General features: G+C 38.5%; 1 protein-coding gene across 6 annotated transcripts; it reads left to right on the top strand.

The window, feature by feature from the left end:
* Positions 1-588: 588 nt before the first annotated feature.
* Positions 589-19,535, top strand: LOC120314558 (zinc finger protein 3-like). Of its 6 annotated transcripts, none has more exons than XM_039357798.1 (5): positions 589-1,011; positions 1,946-2,073; positions 2,750-3,408; positions 16,803-17,103; positions 19,340-19,535. In XM_039357798.1, the coding sequence occupies exons 2-4, from the start codon at positions 1,974-1,976 to the stop codon at positions 17,067-17,069; spliced, it is 1,026 nt and encodes a 341-aa protein (XP_039213732.1). In that variant the 5' UTR covers positions 589-1,011; positions 1,946-1,973; the 3' UTR covers positions 17,070-17,103; positions 19,340-19,535. The 6 variants fall into 6 exon arrangements, with proteins under 6 accessions (XP_039213732.1, XP_039213730.1, XP_039213729.1 ...); XM_039357796.1 differs by lacking the exon at positions 589-1,011 and adding an exon at positions 1,018-1,209 and having other exon boundaries at positions 19,344-19,535; XM_039357795.1 differs by lacking the exon at positions 589-1,011 and adding an exon at positions 1,018-1,209.
* Positions 19,536-20,707: the final 1,172 nt, after the last annotated feature.

The raw sequence follows: 20,707 nt of genomic DNA, 5'->3' as shown, positions 1-20,707 counted from the left end.
CCTTTTCTGGAAGTGTCTCAGCAACTGGACCACTGACTGGGCAATTTATCAAAAGAATTTAGCTAATACATGCAAACATATCACTATCTTACTTCTTTCATACCTGCCTTTTAATCAGGCTTTGAATACAATTCAAGTACAAAATGCTTCCTAGGACCCCCAAGAAATGAATGATTTTGGCTGGACTGACGCCATAGCCCTTAAAACTTGGTTAAAGTGTGTTGTTGTTAATTGCGAAGTCGTGTCCGACCCGTCGCGACCCCATGGACAATGTTCCTCCAGGTCTTCCTGTCCTCTACCATCTTCTGGAGTCCATTTAAATTCACACCTACTGCTTCAGTGACTACATCCAGCCATCTCATTCTCTGTCGTCCCCTTCTTCTATTGCCCTCAATCTTTCCCAACATTAGGCTCTTCTCCAGTGAATCCTTCCTTCTCATTAGGTGGCCTTTGAACTATGGTGCTGGAGAAGACTCCTGCGAGTCCCTTGGACTGCAAGGCGTTCAAACCGGTCAGTCCTAGAAGAGATCAACCCCGACTGCTCTTTAGAAGGCCAGATCCTGAAGTTGAAACTCAAGTACTTTGGTTAAAGTGTAGGGAGTGAATAAACAGCCCAGCCCCTTTAATTAACATACTGTGATGATTGATCGATCGTGTTCTATCGATACAACCAATGACTGGACTCCCTCATGAGGGCCTCACAAAATGCAACCTCTTTACATCTCGCTTTATTCAAAGTTTGAATAGGCACCTCGAAACCGCTCCCCACGTCTTGAAGGGAGGGTATCCTTCTTGGGCGGAAAGCTTCCGGCCGGCTTTCGCCCCCCCCCGCCACCCCGGGCTTGTTCCGCGTGCAAGGCAGAGGTGATGCCGCTAGAGGGCTCTGGCCATTGTCAAAAAAGAGAGCGAGCGAGCGAGCGAGTGAAGCGACGGTTCTTTTCTTTGGCTGTCGCCACCGCTGCTGCTACAGCTCGCGTTGCCGCTGACGATTTTGGGGGCTGAACTTCCCAGGTCAGAACCAGAGAGAGCGAGTCCTGTTGCTGTTTCTTCTTCTGCTTTCGTAGCAGCCGCTCGGAATCGACCGAGCCCGAGCGTCAGCGAGCCTCTGGATTGTACCAAATCGGGAAGCGTGGAGTTTCGGCTTTATTTATTCTTCTTTTGATAGGCGAGATTCCCAAGTTGGCAGCTCGAGGAGTTAGAGTCGTCTAGGTAACTCGAGGTGATTGCGAATAGGCACTGGCCAAAGTCCAGCCTGGCAACTTCCTCGGTGAGGGAGGGAGGGGAGGGGAGGGAGGAGGAAAAAACCCTTATCACAAACCAGAGGAGGCAACGCATGGCACTTTCTTCAGCGCCTCTTTCAAACAACGGTTGAGTCCCCCCTTTCTTGCCGGTATGAAAATCCGAGGGCTTCTTAGACTCATAAAAGAGACCTAGGTTAGGAGGGTGAAGCAGCAACAGCAATAAGGCTTCCAGGACGTGCGAATGGCAGATCATAAGGATGGATGGATGAGTAGGGAAATCTCTACACACTTCTCCCTGGAAGGGCTTGAGTTACTACAGCCCACATGCTCTGCAGAAATTCAGTTGGTGGAGTTTTCCTCCTAATAGCTCTTTCAGGGCTAGGAAAAGCTTCACCTGTTGAATTTCCAGATGACCTTAACAGTGTGCTAGGATGTGCAGCAAGACAGGTAAGTAGGACTGTTGTAGGATTGGCACAGACTACAATTCCTTATGTACCTGGCAATCAGTAATGCTGACTAGGTTGATTGGAGTTGAAATCCAATAACTAGTGGAGGGGCTGTTCGTTCTAAACTTTATAGGGTGGCAAAACCAAAGGCCAGCTGATGTGAAATCATAGTTGCTAGTACCATGACTGAAAGGCCCATCTCATTATAGGCCGACAGAGTTGGTTTTGGCTTCTGAGCAGGGGAAATTATTCTTTCAGAGGCCAGAGCCTTCTGCAGAAGTGACTGATGTATTTTGCTGAGATACAATGGGCCCTTCTGGACCCATGCCAAAGACCTGTCTACAGGGACATTGTGCAGGACAATTTTGGGACTCTACTGTCGCTAGGTAAGGACTTTTATTTTATTTCTGTTCTTTTTAAATTAAAAAGAATATTGAGACTATTGTAAACGGAGAATCCCAAAATGAATGGGCATAATTGCATTAGTTTTTGTTGCGTTCAGAAAATGTTAAGCCTCTGAAAAACAGAATTCTTCATTAGGCAGGACAGACTCTGTAACCTAGAAAATTGCATTACACTGTCCAAAAATGTCTCTCCAGTAAAATCATCTTCATATGTCTGTTTATTACAAGTAATTAAAAGAAACTAAGCTTGGGATTATACAAAGTGGTGATAGGTGAAAAGATAAATGTGAGCATATTTCTTGCCCCTGTATATTTATATAATTTCATAGCTTCTGAATCATTTCAAACATTTTGATGGAATTTAGCAGAATTCTGCTAGCTAGCTACCAAATGTCAGGAACTGGCAAAAAGAGTTAGCACTTCCTGTCTGTGTCTTCTGAGATTTGGATATGATAGCCTAAGTGATGACATTAGCAGAGTGGAAAGGTATTTTTAAATTATTTCTGATCCAGTTTTTCCATAGAGCCTGGGATGGGCAATACAACTAAAAATAACCTGCACCTGGTAAAGTATCCACTACTTTCTTTAAAATAACATAGCATGAATGGCTGTAACTTCCCCATCACCACTGCTGGCTTCACTCTCTTTCTTTTGGCAGATGGAGGAACCATGAATTCAAATTCACAGCCAGGTGGGCCTGAGGATGTGCAAAAGCAAGTCCAAGGGCGGTCTGAGGGCTCTGCTTATGGGGGACAACCTCCAGCTGGGCAGCAGAGTGAAGAGACAGGGAAAGGATGGGTCAAGCCACCTCTTTTTCCTCCAGTGACAAAAGACAACACCACTATCCCACCCCATGGAATTCATATGGGGCCTGGCCCCAGTCTTTGCATCCAGTGTGGAGAGAGTCTTGCCCAAACTCGGCAAACCCTTGCCCAAACTCGGCAAACCCTTGCCCAAACTCAGCAAACTCTTGCCCAAACTCAGCAAACCCTTGCTCAAACTCAGCAAACCCTTGCCCAGCCTAAGAGGTCTCCCCTCTCTGCTGATAAGCAATACCCCTGCTCTGATTGTGGGAAAAGCTTCGGTGTCAGCTCCCATCTCACAATTCACCGGAGAACTCACACTGGTGAAAAGCCCTATGAGTGCAATGATTGTGGAAAAAGTTTCAGCCAGAGCTCCACACTTGTCCTCCACCGGCGCATCCATACAGGAGAGAAGCCATACAAGTGCACAGATTGTGGGAAGAGCTTTTCCGTTAGTTCCCACTTGACCAAACACCAACGAATCCACACGGGAGAGAAACCATACGAATGCCAGGTATGTGGGAAAAGATTCAGCCAGAGCTCCACCCTCATTCTTCACCAGAGGATCCATACAGGGGAAAGGCCTTATAAATGTGATGAATGTGGTAAGACCTTCAGCGTCAATTCACACCTCACCATCCACCAGAGAATCCACACAGGAGAGAAACCATTCCGTTGCATGGAATGTGGGAAGAGTTTCCGACAAAGGTCTGGTCTTAGCACACATCAGAAAACTCACATGATGCTTGTGAGACCTTATAAATGCCCATCTTAGAAAGTTGAACTCACAAGCCTATCTGCAAGTACCACCAAAATTCTCTATCTCACATACACACAAACACACAGACAAAGAGTAAAAAAAAATACAGAGAAGCAAATTGGCATAACAATTTTATACTGGGAAAGGCAGACTTCAGGAACTCAATTTAGATTTTTATAATTATAATTAGAAGAAGTCTTATACAAATGTGCATATGTTGCCTTAACTTGCTTTTTTTGTGATAGACACACTGTTGGATAGTGTGGAATTTTGATATGACATTTGAAAAGTGAGAAGTAAAGCTCTCAACTCAACTGAGTAAAGATCCAGAACTTACATGCTAGAACAGGGATGACTCAGGCCTACTTGGAAGTTAGATTCCTGGATTAAATCCGTGCTCTCTGATATGCCTCTACAAGTCCAGCTTCCCACTGCAGAGGGCTGGTCTAGTCCCTGACACATTCTGCTCCATGAAGAGACTGATTGGAGAAAGAATCTTACTGAAAATTATGGTAAACTTAGGATAAACTGAGTTGCAAGGATCTTGCCCCCAGCCCACAATAAAGATACAGAATCATGTATCTTTAAAAAAGCAGTTCAGTTTCCACAATATTGAATACTGAATTTACCAAGTAGACCTATCACAATTTATCATTTTTGGGTTCATACTACTCTTTCCAATATTAGTTATTTGGAGAATATCTGAAACATGATTACATATCCTAATACACCAAACACACAGTGCTGGTGGCATGATGGAATCATCCTCTTATCATTTATTCTCCTTTCTTGGGCAATGGCTAAGTAATTCTTAAAGATTCACAAAGCATTTTAAAAGTGAAAGGACACAAGGGGGAAATGTGAATACCAGCAACTCATATCTTCACATCAGTGCTCTGCCATTTTGTAAACAATTCCTTTAACCTAGTTGTTTCCCATTTCTATCATTTTTAAATGGTTGTTAGTGTAAGTGTTAGCTATTTTCTCTGTTGTATGACTGTGAGCCTCATCTGGGCCTGTGGTGTTGATTAAGAAGTGGGATAGCAATTTAATCAGTCATAATTAATAATTTCTTTCTGAAACAAAGATGATCAGGGGATTGGAGACTAAAACATAAAAAGAATGGTTGCTGGAACTGGGTATGTCTGGTGTAATGAAAAGAAGGACTAGGGGTGACATGATAGCATTGTTCCAATATCTCAGGGGTTGCCACAAAGAAGAGGGAGTCAAGTTATTCTCCAAAGCACCTGAAGGGAGGACAAGAAGCAATGGATGGAAACTAATCAAGGAGAGAAGCAACCTAGAACTAAGAAGAAATTTCCTGACAAAACAATCAGTGGAACAACTTGCCTCCAGAAGTTGTGAATGCTCCAACACTGGAGGTTTTTAAGAAGAGATTGGACAACCATTTGTCTGAAATGATATAGGGGGTTGGCTGTGAATTGGACTAGAAGACCTCCAAGGTCCCTTCCAACTCTATTATTCTAGTCTAAATGTTTGAAGGAATTACCCCCTCCCTAATTCATTACCCAAAAAGGATACATTTCCTCTGTTTTAATTTAAAAGAGAAAAAGAGTAGGCTAAAACTTTACACAGAGTAAGACATTTTTTGAGATCTGCTTTGTCTTTTTGAAAAACCCAGAACTACAGAGTATCAAAGCAGTGTCTCCTGTGCTAATTCTGGTCCACCTGATTTATCTTCAGTTTCTTGCTTTAGCTAAGTGGCATTCTGAATAGAAAGAATGTTGAATACACCTACATTTATTTAAGCTTAAATAGGATCTCTGAATCTGTCTGGAAAGCCTGACTCTTAACTGCATTAGATACATATGTCATCTTTTGTCAACATGATGCAGACCAAATTGCTTCTTCCATGTGTCTCCAAAATAATGACAGCTGGAAATTACAGCAATGAAAATTCAACATAGGTGGAGACCACCTGTTTGAAAACAGCTAACATAAGTGCTACTATCAGAACTAGCAAAACTTAAAGAATTCCTGCTTTGTTTTCTGTGATAATCTATTGTTACATTTTTGTAGCTTTAGAAGCTTTTTCCAATTATCAGCCATTTATATAAATCTCTTGCTACAGTCTGACCCTGTAATCTGACTTCACTAAAAAAGAATTAAATTTCAAAGAATTGCATGAAAGCATTTTGTGTGCTTATTTTTAAGTGACTGCCAGCAGAAGTATTGTTTTTATATAAGATTTGTGTCTGGATTTTCTACCCGAAGCAGCTAGCAATCGAATAAAACAAATAGACACAACTGAAAAAAAGCCAGTAAAAATAGAATTTGATTGTAAACATCAATTTAAATTACTCACATAATTCCTGTACTGCATTTAATTTGCTTCCTCATCCAAAACAAAATATTTAGAACAAATGTCAAGAAGTTTAATGACAAAAAGAAAAGGACTTTGCACTGATCATTTATTCTGTGAGTGATATTGCATAAATCAGCTCATGACTTAAGAACTATTCCTGCTCTTTGTAGCTACCTGGATTTTTGCAGCTCAGACACAATTGAGATGAGAGTTATAATCGATGTTTTCATTACTTAAAAGTAATAGCCTTTCCTTTCTTGTAATGGAGGTGACAAATCTCATCTTAATATACATTAAATATAAATTTTCTGATTTCACTTTCTATAATAAAACCAACATGCCTTCCACATATTTTAAATTATAACACCATCAATTTCAATCATTCATTTAATGTAAAAGTTGGTCAGAATTTTAGTCCTTAGAACATACAAAACAGCCTCCCCCGATAAAAGTAGAATTGTTATTACCTCTGATGGAAACACTAGTCTATATGGCAATTGTGCATAGGAATACTGTTAGAGCAGGGGTATCCAATCTGGATGACTGAGGAATTCTGGGAATTGAAGTCTACAAGTCTTAAGGTGGCCAAGGTTGGATACTCCTGCTGTAGGAGAAAAAGCTAATCATTATCAGAGTACTTAGTTATGGGTGCACCTGAAAAAAAAAATTCTATACTAGATTTGGAATAACTTGTCTTTTAAAAAATGATCACACTATGTTTCCATGTTACCAACTGACCATGTCAATTTCCATAATATTCTGCAGCCCATATTCAGATCTCAATTTAGGAAATGGTAAAATAATATTTATTACTTGTTGATCCCAGCTTCAGATTAATTATCAAATTAACCTCTGAATTTAACATGACCCATCTCCCTAAAATGTAAATTGGCCCCCAAAAAATTAGTTTGTCCCTTTTACTGTATTTTCAGTACATTTATGGTGACATTTCATTTTAAAGGTAAATTATTGCATAAAAATAAAAATGTTGATTCAAATGAATACAAAACTGATATCGGATAGTTTCTCAGGGCACAGACCTATGTAATTTTCTTTCCCCATGGATATGGCATTATTACAAATACTATTTTCCACCCTTTTAAAAATAGCAAAATTCTTTTTGCATTTAATACTGTCCACTCTCACTGATGTAACTCATGGGACATGTAAAAAAATGGAATTTTAAAACAATGGCAAAAAAAAAAAATCACAATGTTCAGGAAAGCAAAGCTAGGAAAGAATAGCAGAAAAATGGCTGGTACCATGGGTTTTTCTGGGAGATCTCGTGGCTGTGGTGCTCCAAACATGAATTCTATCTACAGTATAGATTAAATACAATGTTAAAAACCAAAATTCAACTACTTGTTTTGGGTGAAGGAATGTGGGAGATCAGTTTCAACATTTTTTTGTCAGCCAAACCAGAGGAATGTTTTAAAGAAAAGGGATGAGAAAGAATTACCTAAAAGTAAGTTCTATTGAACAAACATGTCAATTTCTATATAGTTTTAAATAGTATTGAAAAAATTAAAAAGCTATTTTAGTAGGTATGGAAATTGAGCTATAAACCATCTCATTTTCTAAGAAATGTTCATTCTTGTTTCTTAGGAGGTCCATGGTCCCAATGAAATTCTATAGAAATTAATGTAAATCACATTTTATTTATTGCTGCCAAGTTACACAGCCACAATATATCAGATTACAGATAAGCAAATGTGGCTGACTTTTGAAAAAAGACTGGTAATATGTAATTCCTACTTGAAAGCTTTTTTTTTTAAAAAAATAAGAAAATGATAACTATTGTGGAAAATATTCAGATGCATCTAGCTGTATATAAATTAGACTCACAAAATGATTGTAATTTGAAAGCAGTAGATTTGCTGGAAAGAAATAAGGGTTCTACAGACTTAATGCTTACAGAATTAAGAATTAACTTGAGTTGATTCTGCATGCCTCTTTGAAGTTCAAGCCTGCATTCTTTTACAACAGGGGTGTCAAACTTGAACATCACGTGACATGTCGCAACGTAGCATGACTTTTTTTCATTGCCCGGCAATGGGGTGAGCTGAGCGCAGTTTCAGCATGAAGCATCCAGCCTGCAGTTTGACATCCCTGTTTTACAGCAACAAAAACTTGACTGATTAGACAGGTGATAAATTGGCTTTCCCTAAGAAAATTAAAGGAGATTGGGGAATGGATTTATCACATTTAACTGCAAAGTCCAATTTCATCTGGACTTTTTGGGGTAGATAGACTAACTTTGGACATTGGGCCTATTATATTTAACCAGAGAACAATTGACTGAGCTAGTAGTAAGAACCAAATATAGGTATTTGATCCAGGATGAATCATGTTCTCTTCTGGAATGATTTGGGATAAATATTTGGAATGGTAAGTTTTCTACAAATTGATTATAATAATAGTTCGTTAACATGTTTTGAAATTTTAATGTTACAGCCATGTGTTTGTATAACTATGCTAATATTTCAAAATGCTTAATATTAGTAAATTATTATTAGTAAAAAAACAGTTTTTGTTCAAATGTTTTATCTGCTTATCCATTTTCTTAAACAATGTTTTCATTTTGTACTGTGATTGAATGATCTTGAAGGTAAGACTAAGATTTCTTCATCAGTAAGCATCCTAAATGATCTTCAACACAGTGCATACAATGTGGCCCATTAACAGAATAACAGAGTTGGAAGGGACCATGGAGGACTTCTAGTCCAACCCCCTGCTCAAGCAGGAAACCCTATAACATTTCAGACAAATGATTGTCCAACTTCTTCTTAAAAACCTCCAGCGTTGGAGGCATTTCTACATTAATTTAGAATTTCAGATAATTTCATGGTCACACTTTTCTTTTTTATAAGTGTAGTTGAGTATATTTGCAATTCAGCCATGAAAAATTCCTAAGTATATTTAATCTAGTGAAAACACTGTTTGAGGAGAGGTGTATTAGCTGCCATAAAATATAAAAAATCAGTATTCTAAACAAGGAGTGGCTGAATCTATATAACTCTGAGAACTACAAGTTGGCCATGGACATTTTAACATTGTGCAAACCCAGCCAGTGTAGTTAGTTTATGGTTTGATGTGTCATATAAACTTAGACCATTGGATTAACTGAAAAACTATTTGTGAGGTTGTACTATCAGTTCTGATAGAACAAATTAAACTTTTTATTCAAGAAGCAAATGACCAAGCTCAAATTATCTTATTTTGGATATATTATGGTAAGACCCAACTCCCTTAAGAAAGTCATAAGGCTTGGATAGAGAGAAGGAAAGAGGATGACCAGAGGCAGGATGGATGGACTTGGTTACAATGGTGATGGGAAGCATCATCCTGGAAAGGAAACGATCAGTCAAAATAGTTATGGGTGTATATGCGTATCCATGTATTAAAAGTGAAGTTTAGTACTTTTTCAAATGTAACTTTCAGCTTTTTCTATACAAAACCTTTATTACCTCCAAGTAAATACAAGTCCACGAAAGCAAAAGCAAACTTTATTGCATTAATAGAGATTATAAGCCGCCTGCATAAAAAAAACAACAAATCTGCGATTTGCTCAGGAGGTTTCTTTTTTTTAAAAAAAAAATCTAGGTTTTGCTCTAATGCTTCAGGAATGGGCACCGAATTGGTGAAATGCCTTGCAAGGGAAATACGACTCCTTCAACCACAGCAAATAAATAGAATCCGCTCACTCGAAGTACACTTCCAAATCTGCAGAACGCGAGATTAGGAAAAGCGACTTATTTTAGTCGCATCTCTAGTTCTCTTTGAAATATATTTTTGGAGAACAGCAGGGGTTAAAACCACAGAGCAATTCAAGTTCCGCTCTTGCCTGTGGCTAGAACGGTTAGCTCTTCTGATTCTGGGCTAGAAATGTTCAATTCCTGTCTTTTCTTCTTTCAGCCCCGCCCTAAATCACTTCCAACGCAGCCTCAATTCCGAGCATCGCGAGATCCGACTTCTCCTTGCGGTTGGAGTGAGGAGGTCTCAAACTCGAGCCATAATTGAGCAGAGAAATGAGGTCAGAAGCGGAGCGTTTGGAGCAATGGCCAGATGTAAAAATGGCAAAGGGATAGGAAAGCTTTTCCATCTTGTGCAGGGAAATATTGGGTGCTCGGATAGTGTTGGACCATACGCTCTGTGCACGCAAGGATGGATTGAAGTATTAGGAACAGAGGATGCAGAGCTGTCAGATCTATAATAGAAAATCACCGTGCATTGAGAACGCTTTAATGCAGGATTTCTCAACCTAAAAAAATATAAGATATGTGACTTCACCTCTCAGAATTTCCCAGCATGCACACTGGTTGGGGAATTTTGGGAATTCCCTTTATGAGGCCCACACATCATAAAGTTGCTAAGGTTGAGAAACCCTGCTTTAATGCAAGAAACTCTTCATCTCTCCATCATATTCCAGGAACTCCTGCCATTTATCAGTTACAGTATTTTACTTAAAAACTTCAGATCTCTTTTCAGGATCTTCAAGCTGTGGCCAGGAAATCAAGTTTTCCTGGCTATAGGAAAAGAAAAAAGAAAAACTCAAATAACAATTAAAAGGGCTTTAAAATAAAATTGAGGGGGAAGGGTGATCAATTTTTAGAATCTCTAGAACAAAACCAATCATAAATCCCAAGAAAACAAATCAAACAATGAGGTAGGGAGTGTTGAGAAAAAAGAAAAACTCAAACAACAATCAGGAGATGTAGGAAACATACCCACGGACAAGTATAAAAGTCTTAGATGCTTATATACAAATGTTCAAAGCTTGAGGAACAAACAATACATGAGGGCAAGTATGACATAGTTGGCATTACAGAAACCTGGTGATGAAACCCATGACTGGAATGTATGGATGGATGGTTACAAATTGTTCAAAAGAAACAGATCTACAAAAAGAGAAGGGGGAGTTGCACTATATGTAAAAGAACAGTACATATCTACAGCAATGTACGTGATCAAAGATAAATTCCCTACAGAATGTACAGTATATGGGTCAATATAAAAGGGAAAAAAGTGACATTGCTATAGGTGTATATTATAGGATAACCAATCAGAAGAAATAGATGAACTCTTTGCCAACCAGTTAACAAACGTACGTAGAAAACATACCACAGTAGTAATGGGAGACTTCAACTATCCAGCTATCAACTGGGAGACAAACTCTAAAGTGAGTAGGAGATCAAACAGTTTCTTAACCAACCTAGCTGACAACTTGGTCATCCAAAAGATAGAGGATGAAATTAAAAGTAAAGCTATACTGAACTTAATTCTTACTAATAGAGAAGAAGTGATAGAGGGAGTTGAAGTTGCCGGAACCTTGGATGAAAGTGACGATGTTATACTGAAATTCAATAGATGAGGGAATAGATGGGAAACTCATCAAATTTGCAGATGACACTAAACTGGCAGGAATAGCCAACACCCCAGAAGCCAAGCTCAAGATCCAAAAAGATGTGACAAACTTGAACAATGGGCCCTATCCAACAAAATGAATTTCAATGAGAAAAGCGAAGTTGTACATTTAGGCAGGAAAAATCAAAGATATACTGTAAGTACAGATTAGGTGAGACCTGGCTCAAAAACAGTAACTGTGAGAAAGATCTTGGAGTCCTAATGGACAATCACTTGACTATGAGCCAGCAGTGTGCAGCAGCAGCCAAAAAAAGCTAATACAATCCTGGGCTGTATAAACAGGCTAGAATCAAGATCACGCAAAGTATTAGTACCGCTTTATAAAACCCTAGTAAGACCATACTGGAATACTGCAACCAATTCTGGTCACCACACTGCAAAAAAGATGTTGAGACTTTGGAAAAAGTTTGGAGAGAGCAATTAAAATGGTCAAAGGCCTGGAAACTAAAACATGAAGAACGGCTGCAGGACTTGGGTTTGGCTAGTCTAAAGAAAAGAAGAAACAGGTGACATGATAGCAGTGTTCTAGAATTTGAGGAACTGCCACAAAGAAAAGGGCATCAAACTATTCTCCGAAGCACTAGGTTGCAGGCCAAGAAACAATGGTTGGAAACTGACCAAAGAGAGAAGCAACCTGGAATGAAGGAGAAACCTCCTAATAGTGAGGACAATTAACAAGTGGAACAGCTTGCGTTCAGAAATTGTGGGTGCTCCATCACTGGAGGTTTTTAACAAACTAGACAGTCACTTGCCTGAAATGGTATAGGTTCTCCTGCTTGAGTAGGGAGCTGGACTAGAAGACCTCCAAGGTCCCTTCCATCTCATATTATATTTAAACATCAGGAGGAAAGTTTTTAGAGATTAGCTTTGACTGGTGGGTCAAAGAACTGCAGGCAAAACCATCTCAGCATAATAGTCACATTACGTGGTGCTAAATGGGTGGCAAAGACCATCTGTGATCCTAGCCACCAGCCCTGCTCCTCAGCAGAACTAAAAGGAGGACCTCTACCTGCAGAATATTACGTTAGCTTACTACATTTGTAAATATAGTTAACACGATAGGATTGGGAAAGCATGAGAAATTGCAAAATATGTAATTTAACCACTGGAGGGCACTGTAAATTGGAGTGTATGCACAAACTGCATTTGGAAGAAGAAAACAGTCAAGACCAGTGCTTTTCAAATTTAGTAACTTTAAAATGTGTGGACTTCAACTTCCAGAAACGCTTAGCCAGCTTACTAGCACAGGAATTCTGGGTGTTGAAGTCCACTCATCTTAAAGTTGCCGAGTTTGAAAAACAATGGTCAAAACTAAAGCTCGTTGGTACTTCACCGAGAAATCAATTTAATCAAGAAATATTTAAGTGCTGATGAGCCCACAGAAGAATAGACCCTGTACAGCTGCTCTACACATAGTGGGTCTCTATTCTTTCTCCATCCTACTGTATGAGATCCTTCTTGCCATGGGCCTCGTATGTTACCAAATATCAAAAAACACACCAAGCCTGCTCTGATATGAGGAAGAATGATCTACAGGTACTAGTTTTGGACTGTCATTTAGCAACAATAAGTAACTATTGTTGAAAGAAAAATCTTCATCGGATCCAGTCCAAGCCAGGAATAAATAAAATGGAGACTGCTTTAAAAAGAAGGTTCTTGTTTATTTAGTTGCCAAAAACTTCAGTGACAGCAGCATGTTTCTGGGGTGGCTGATCACATGGAGCTGGAGTGGTGGGTTTTTATACCTTCTTGAGCTTTTGTATTTGGAGTTTTCTGTTTGAGCCTGTTCCTGTGGCATGAACTTTGACCTGAGGTTTAGTGTGCCCTTTTGATATTCTATTGGTGGCTTAATCCTATTATGTCCTAAAGATCATGTCCTGTTCCCTGGAGCTGAGGCTGATGACTATGTCCTGTTTGGATTTTTGGGTGAGAGGTTACTGGTTCTAATCCTATCACTCTGATATTGTTAGCTATCAGTTTTGCTACAAGGGATTTCAAAATATTTTGTATTGAATGGCTTCTGCCTGCTAGTATTTGCTCATGAATGGGGCCTGAGTCTTTCTGAATGGAATTATCAAATCTGCATTTCTACAGAGCTGGCCTCTGTCTGGGGCTATTAAGAAAAAACTGGGCTTGCTTTTCTGCCTTTTAAGATCCTTTGGGGAAATATAATATTCTGCCTTTTCAATATTTCCTTCTCTGGGGGAATGCTGTCATCCTACACTATGACCCCAGGATTATTTGTCATCTCCAAATCCCAGTATTTCTTTTGTTCTGGCAATTCTGGCATTTCTCTAGTTATTCTTGTAAAAATTATAATTCCTAAAAAGGCTAAAGAAAGATCACTACAAAGAGAAAAATAATGAGAAAACAATCACCCTTCCCATATGCTTAGCAGCCCTTTTCTATTTATATCTTCATCTTACCTTCAATAGTCTACACAAAATGTTTACAGCTCCTGCCATTTTAAAGATTGCTCTCTCAATTTCAGAAAATAATAGCAAGATTGAACTAATCAGTTGGATTAAGTAGGATAATGTGCCTGAGCATGCAAGAATAATGGAAAAGCTAAAAATTTATCAGATCCGGAACACAAAGACGAAACGAGCAGATGCTTCCTGAAAGCTCCTTAAGTAGAAAACTTTTATCTGCTCCTACAATCACAGCAACAGGTATATGCACTGCCTTACCCCCTGTGAACATCAAAGATGCATTTACCTATGTAATATTCATTGACAAATCCTCCATGAATTTGTTAAACTACAGCAAAAATTAGGACTTCTACATCTGTTCTGCAAAATGCAAATGACCAGCAGAAGGCAGCAAAATAACAGAATATTGTTCATATCCTTGCTGTTAATTCAGTAATCCTCAGTTTATGACTGATCACCTAGCAACCATTCAAGATGTGGTCACGTTTGCATTTTGACTGCTTGGCAACCTGCCCACCTTTACGGGACTTTACAGTGTTCCTTATTCTTATCACTAGTTATGACATTTTTTTGCTGGAAATTGGCATTTAGTCCCGGTTTTCAGCAAAAAGTGTCCATTGTGGACAATGCACAATGGATTTGTTTAACGACCACAGTATTTGTTTGATAACCATAATGTTCACCATATGATTGCTGTATTTATTTAATGACTGCCGCAAAAATAATCATAAAATTGGGTGTGGTCATATTGTTACCACTTAATGACCAGCACGACTTACAACTGTAATTCTGGGTTCAGTTATAGTTGTATGTCAAGAATTACTTGTACTGGTTGTCTTAATGATTGCAACCCTGTTCTAGAAGCTATAGCAGTCCTAGAAATGACTTTTCAGTAAATATAATCTCGGCAACTGCAATAAATGAAACACCAGGATGAGTTCAGCTCAGAATGTAGTGTTTCAAAGATCATATGTAAGTAGAGATAAGATGCATTCATTCCCATTCCTTTTTAGAAGTTAATTTCTAAAGAAAGGTTTCTCAGAAGTGAACTGAAGTGATTGTTTCTTCGTAAGAATGACAAGTTATATAACAGAGTTTCACTTCTACAGAATATAGCTTTCTTTCTAGAGGTTGTGTAATAAATTCATAGTTGTTATTCTGCCATTTCATCCTAAAATGAAATATCTTATTGTAGCCCTTTTGCTGTGGGAAAAGGACATGAAAGTGCAATATTTTGTATTAAAAAGTGTTAAACTGGCTAATGAGCTTATGAAAATCTATTTAAAAGTATGGCATTTGAGTTTGAGAGAGTTTCCCTAAAATAATTAGGCATAGAATTTCAGCCTTTATGAATGAGCAAAGCTGAATTTATTAATTAATCCTGAATCAATAACATATTTAATTGATTGATTATGTAGCATCAAGCCATTGTTAACTCTTAGCAATTGAATATTTTCTCCATGATGACTGTCCCTAATCTGGTCCTTCAGTTCTTCCAAAGATGCTCTCATTGCTACTCTAAATAAATCTAGCAATCTTGTTGCTGGTTGCCCTTTCCTTCTAACTTTTTCAGCATTAAAAATTCTCCAGAAAGCTATTGTAATGTGTCTAAAATAGAATAATTTGAGCCTTGATCTTTGGTAAATATTGGAGGCACTTGCAGATAGGGAATGTTTTCTAAGGTATCTTGAATATTGCCATCTCGGTTGTACAGTATTTTGGTATAGTTTTCCCATCTTCATTTGATCGCCTTTAAATTGAATTTGTCCATTAGTATCCTTTAACACAGAGGACCCCAACCTTTTGGGCACCAGGAACCGATTCTGTGGAGAGAGGTTTTTCCACGGACTGGACGGGGTGTGGTTTCATGTACTGCCTACATTCCATGAATGGGGCTTCGCTTGTTTGTGTGGCCCGTTTCTGGCATGCCACAGCCCGGTGCCAGTCCATGGACCAGGGGATGGGGACCCCTGCTTTAACATACTAATCAAATACTGAAATATTATTCTGTGCTCAAAGAGCTTTTGAAAGACTCTCCTTATTTTTCCTTACCTGTTTTCATCTTTAGTGTCTTTACAGATGATGTAGTACTGCTTCTATGTGCATAGAAATATTGTGTATCTCCTTAGCTTTAGGATTACACGTAAAAGTTTTAAACAAGAGCCATTTTAGGAAGAGCAAACGAAGATTGTAAAGTCAGTATCTGCCATATGTAGCCTCACCATCACTACCACACTCTTCTTTTGATTGCAAATGATTTGCTATCCAATTAATTGGGACATTTCAGATGGACATAAGAAGTAAGGTTTAGTTGCAAGGTTTATTTTCTGGTTTTGGTGGCATGATCCTATATACATTTCTACTCAAAACTCCCACTGAATTCAGTGGAGCTTTCAGGTATCAAATATCAGTTTAAAATTGTCTCTAGTATCTTTTGGCAATGCTTAGCTGATCTCAAAATGTTAAACAGGTTCAAACCTGATTAATATTTGAACGGGACATTATCAAGACATCCAGGAATTGTAGCCTAAACTGGAAAATTGAAAACTATTGTTTAAGGAGGCAGTGACAAACACTTTCATACAATTTCCCATTCCCCCTCCCCCGTAATTTTAATAAAGATAATTACAACAGTAAAAACTGATGCAAACTAAAAAAAGATAGCAAAATAGAAAGGAGTAAAAGGTGCAAAAGGGAAAAAATAGAATAGGCATAAAAATAGAAAGAAAAATAAGAACATAATAAAGAAAAAAAGAGAAATACATAAATGATTTCCAACCTTCGTCACAACAATTAAAAACAATTTTAGTAACTTATCACCTTTTCTTAAAATATAACAAACTATCTTTTCTTTCCAAATCCCATATTTTTTTCAATAAACAAATCCATAAAGCATCATCATAGCTTTCATTGTTTTGACCTAGCAGACTAATAAAATATGTTGCTTATTTGTTATATTTTAACAGAGATATTTGAACCAAGGAACTGCCCACTCTGTGGCTCCAAGAATACTGTCCTCAGCAGGCAAAGGTGGTCCCAAGATGAACAGAAGAAGATATACCAGCTTGCAGATCGTCGCCAGCACCTCACTTCCTTGTGCCTGGCTCTCTCTGCCATTGCTGGACACTGCAAGGCAGGAGGGACACGCTGGAGCCAAGGAGGAAGAGGAAGAGGAGGGGAAGAATGTGCCTGCTACAGTTTTCCAGCTATGCTGTTTGCGGGTGGGAAAGTGACACCTCCCTCACCCCACCCCAGCTCCTTTTTCAGGTAGTAGCTCCTCTGTTGGAGGGGGAACATTGTGGGTGGTGATTGTGAGGTGCAGCACATGGTCACCAAAGGTGTGATTGATGTGCAAGTGGTGGTGGTGGTGGGGCCACACTAGGGTCTTCTGCAGTTAATGGTGGAGAGTCAGCGCAGGAGCTTCAGACCTGGTTTGGGGAGGGGGGAGAAAGAGACAGAAGAGAAAAAATTGAGAGCTTGCCAGAGAGAGAGAGAGAGAGAGAGGTTGAAAAGGGCCAGTTGTGGAGGGATATCTGGGGTGTGAAGCCCATGGCGGTGGACCGGAGTACATGGGGCCCACATAGGGTCATCTGGGGTTGAGGGAGCTGGGATGTAGTAGCTACAGCAATGTAGCAGTGACCAGTTGTCCCATTCGGGCATCTCTTTGTCTCTTTCTTCAAGATTATCCATGAATTTCATTGCAGTCATCCAGTTTTTTCAGATTTAATTGACCTACAGGTTTTTAAAAGTTGAAGGGTAATTTACAAGCAATTTTCAAATGCAATTAGAAAAGGAAATATGCAACCTTAGTATCCTTTTAAAGGGTTTGAGGAAAGATGCCTATTGTCTCCCAGTGCTCAAAATCTACAGTTGTCTTGTAGTCTCCTTACAAAAAGCAGCTGCAGGAGGATTTGTGGGGGATCTTAAGTCCTCACCTTTATTGAGAGAGATTCAGAGAGTTGGTCTACCCATCAGATCTTCAGTTTTGCTCTGGTCATCAGTTCTCCTTTTTGTAGAGCTATGTTCAGTCAACCATTTCTTTCTCTGAGATCCCATACTATTTTTGGGGAAACTGGCCATGGATGTGTCCAAGAAATCATCAGGGCTCAAACTGGACTGGGAAAACACTATATACTTTGAGTTTCATCCTAGATAATCACTATCTAATCACATTTGTGACCATCTTTACTTTCATCTTCCACAAGAGGACAAAGACATTTGATTTGATCCTGAAATTTCTATCTCAGGACAGATACCGAGAAGATCAGCTATCTGTCGTTTCAATCTTCTGTTAGTTACTTTCTGACTACAATAGCACTGGTTTCATAGATACTTTTATACCAGAACGTAAAGTAATGAAAACTAGGCAAATATGAGTAGCAAATGAAGGCAACCATTTGTATCTAATCAAAGCATGTATCCAAACTGTAATCTGTAGATTGTTTGTGACAGCACTGCCTTCCCATCCTAAGGGTACATCAGAATCATGGTAAATGATAAAACTGGGAGAAATAAGAATTTTGGTAGAATTTACTAAAATTCTCAGGATTGGGCCATATGTAGCATGCAAGGGTTATCTTGCGAACTGTATCAACTTTTCCTCTTATTCCTAGCATAATAAAATTTGAAGGGCATCCTGTTCTTTGAAGAATTATCTTTCCCAGTCAAGTAACTAAGCAAGTAGAATTCAGCTGATGTATACAAAGATAGCTACAGTTCTTACCCTTTGCTTCCCTTTGATATTAGATCACGGTGTCCATAGGGAGGGGTCAAAAAAGTCAAGGTCTCAATATGTATCAAAAAAGGGGGAGAGCTTTAATTGCATGTCTATGACCCCCCTCTTCCTTTTTGTCCCCCCTTTCAAATAATCCTATCTGACTTCAAAGGAGGATGGACTGTAACAGATTCTCCCCTTTCTCCTGAGACTTTCTTTGTGTAGAAAAGCCTTATCTGATAGTTTTCCCAGGCTTGATTATCTACAAGTTGAATTTAAGTGTTTGGTTGACAGATGGTTGTTATTTTCTCCATTTTCTATCTTACCCTCCCCTCCCTTTTTAGTGAAGGATTGGCATGTCTCCAGGCCTTCCACTGGATTCTAACGTCTATTTATCAGATAGGAATGTCTGGATGAATTCCATAGCTAAACACAAAATCAGTAACTAGTCTTGGATTACACATCTGAATGGCTGTAGCATAAAATATCAGTGAGTGACAAGACGTGGTTATTTATTTTTCTAGGAGATCACTTCGTAATGAAATTTTACAGGCTTTTTATAAGCAGAGATTTCAAATTGCAACTCAAGATGTTATAATTTTGAAAGAAATACCTTCAAAAATTCTTAGAAAAAGAAAGGATTTTGCTTTTTTGGCTGATGAGCTCAAAAAACGACAGGTCCAGTTCAGATGGGAGATACCGGCTGGAATAGCGGTGAATTATGCAGGGATATATCATAGACTTAACACAATTTCAAAGGCGAAAGATTTTTACCCTTCTGTTTTGAAGGCAGGCTCTCCATTATCTTTACGACCTGAGATTACAGAAGAAAAGTCGGAAGGACAGCCGGTTTAAGGTGTTATGCTATTGGATGTAGGAGACATGCAGGCTGAACCTCTGCAGCAGTCTCTTGTGACAGAAGATTTTTTAAAGAAACCGAGAATGACTCGTGCAGCCTATAGACGTAAAGTAAAAGAACAGCAGAAGGCGGATGTTGGAATAAAGAAAAGGAAATGATGAACTTTTGTAGCAGTTTTTTGAGATAGAAGATGTTTTAAAGGAATAGTGAATGATTTATGTAATATATAGATGTAAAGAAAAAGAACAATAAATAGTATGTTTTAAAGGAATAGTGAATGATTTGTATAGTATGTAGATGTAAAGAAAAAATAATAGAAGGTGATGATTTAGTGGAAAAGTTTAAATATTTGGGAGTATATATATTATAAAATTTTTAATTTAAAGTGTATAAAATAATTATGAGATATTATGGGTAAATGTGTAAAAGAATTTAAATTCTAATGATCTCTGTTGGTGAGAATTTTAGTGATTAAGATGAATGGTTTGTTGTAATTTCTTAAGCAGGAAGGTATCAATAGATTTTACACCTGTTTGAATGCTGGTACCTCTTCCTCTAATTTAATTTGACTTGATATGTTGCCAAAGTAAACTGCATCATAGTCCAGATAGGCTTCATATTTTTTTTCTGTCTGGTAGGATTTTATCCATTATTCTCTAGGTTACAGGAGTGCTGTGACAACCAAGAGATTTTCATAAATTGAAACAGTGTTTGAAATATTGGAAAGGCTTTCTTCTGTGTAGAGCTCATCTCCAATCTTATTTGCCAGAACCATTTGGTTAACTATAGACAGATAATTGGGGCCATTTAACTGATCCCATAAAACTCTAGAAACAGGGCAATTGTCACTATGTTAGTTCATTGACACCTAACAAAATCTTACAGGGTACCCTTTGCACCTTTTCAGTGTGTGTGGCTTTCTGGACTAAGTGATCTAATTGATTTTGCATTTCCAATGCTTGCCCCGTGTTCTACCAGGGCACAATCTGGCTTGCGTTTCTCTAGGAACATTTCTGAGAAGGCTGTGTGTTTTTAAACAATCCTAGAACTTTTGTCTTCAATTTTTTTAAAAAAATTGTAATATATGTGGTTTGGTCCAGATCAGGATCATCAGCATGTATGTGAAAGGAAGTTCAATTATCTCCCAAGTTTGTTTGTTGTTGTTGTTTTTAAAAAAAGTCAGCCTCCACCTGCACAGTTGTGTTGGTGACTTTATTGTACAAACCTACCTTAGAGAACGTGGAATATTTTTTCCTCTGTGAAAAGGCATAAACTTCTTCATATACTGTGTCCCAGAC

Source organism: Crotalus tigris, unplaced genomic scaffold (assembly GCF_016545835.1).
Source record: "Crotalus tigris isolate CLP2741 ecotype Arizona unplaced genomic scaffold, ASM1654583v1 scf7180000018954.1357295, whole genome shotgun sequence".
NCBI lineage: Eukaryota > Metazoa > Chordata > Lepidosauria > Squamata > Viperidae > Crotalus > Crotalus tigris.
Note: the sequence above shows the minus strand (reverse complement) of the source record. Positions and strands in the feature narration are given on the sequence as shown.

Bases quoted from the DNA above. Each gene is read 5' to 3' on its own strand.
- LOC120314558 (XM_039357798.1), top strand. From the start codon at position 1,974: ATGTATTTTGCTGAGATACAATGGGCCCTTCTGGACCCATGCCAAAGA. The intron at 2,074-2,749 runs GTAAGGACTTTT...TTCTTTTGGCAG, and splicing joins TGGGACTCTACTGTCGCTAG to ATGGAGGAACCATGAATTCA. The intron at 3,409-16,802 runs GTATGTGGGAAA...ATATTTTAACAG, and splicing joins AGAAACCATACGAATGCCAG to AGATATTTGAACCAAGGAAC.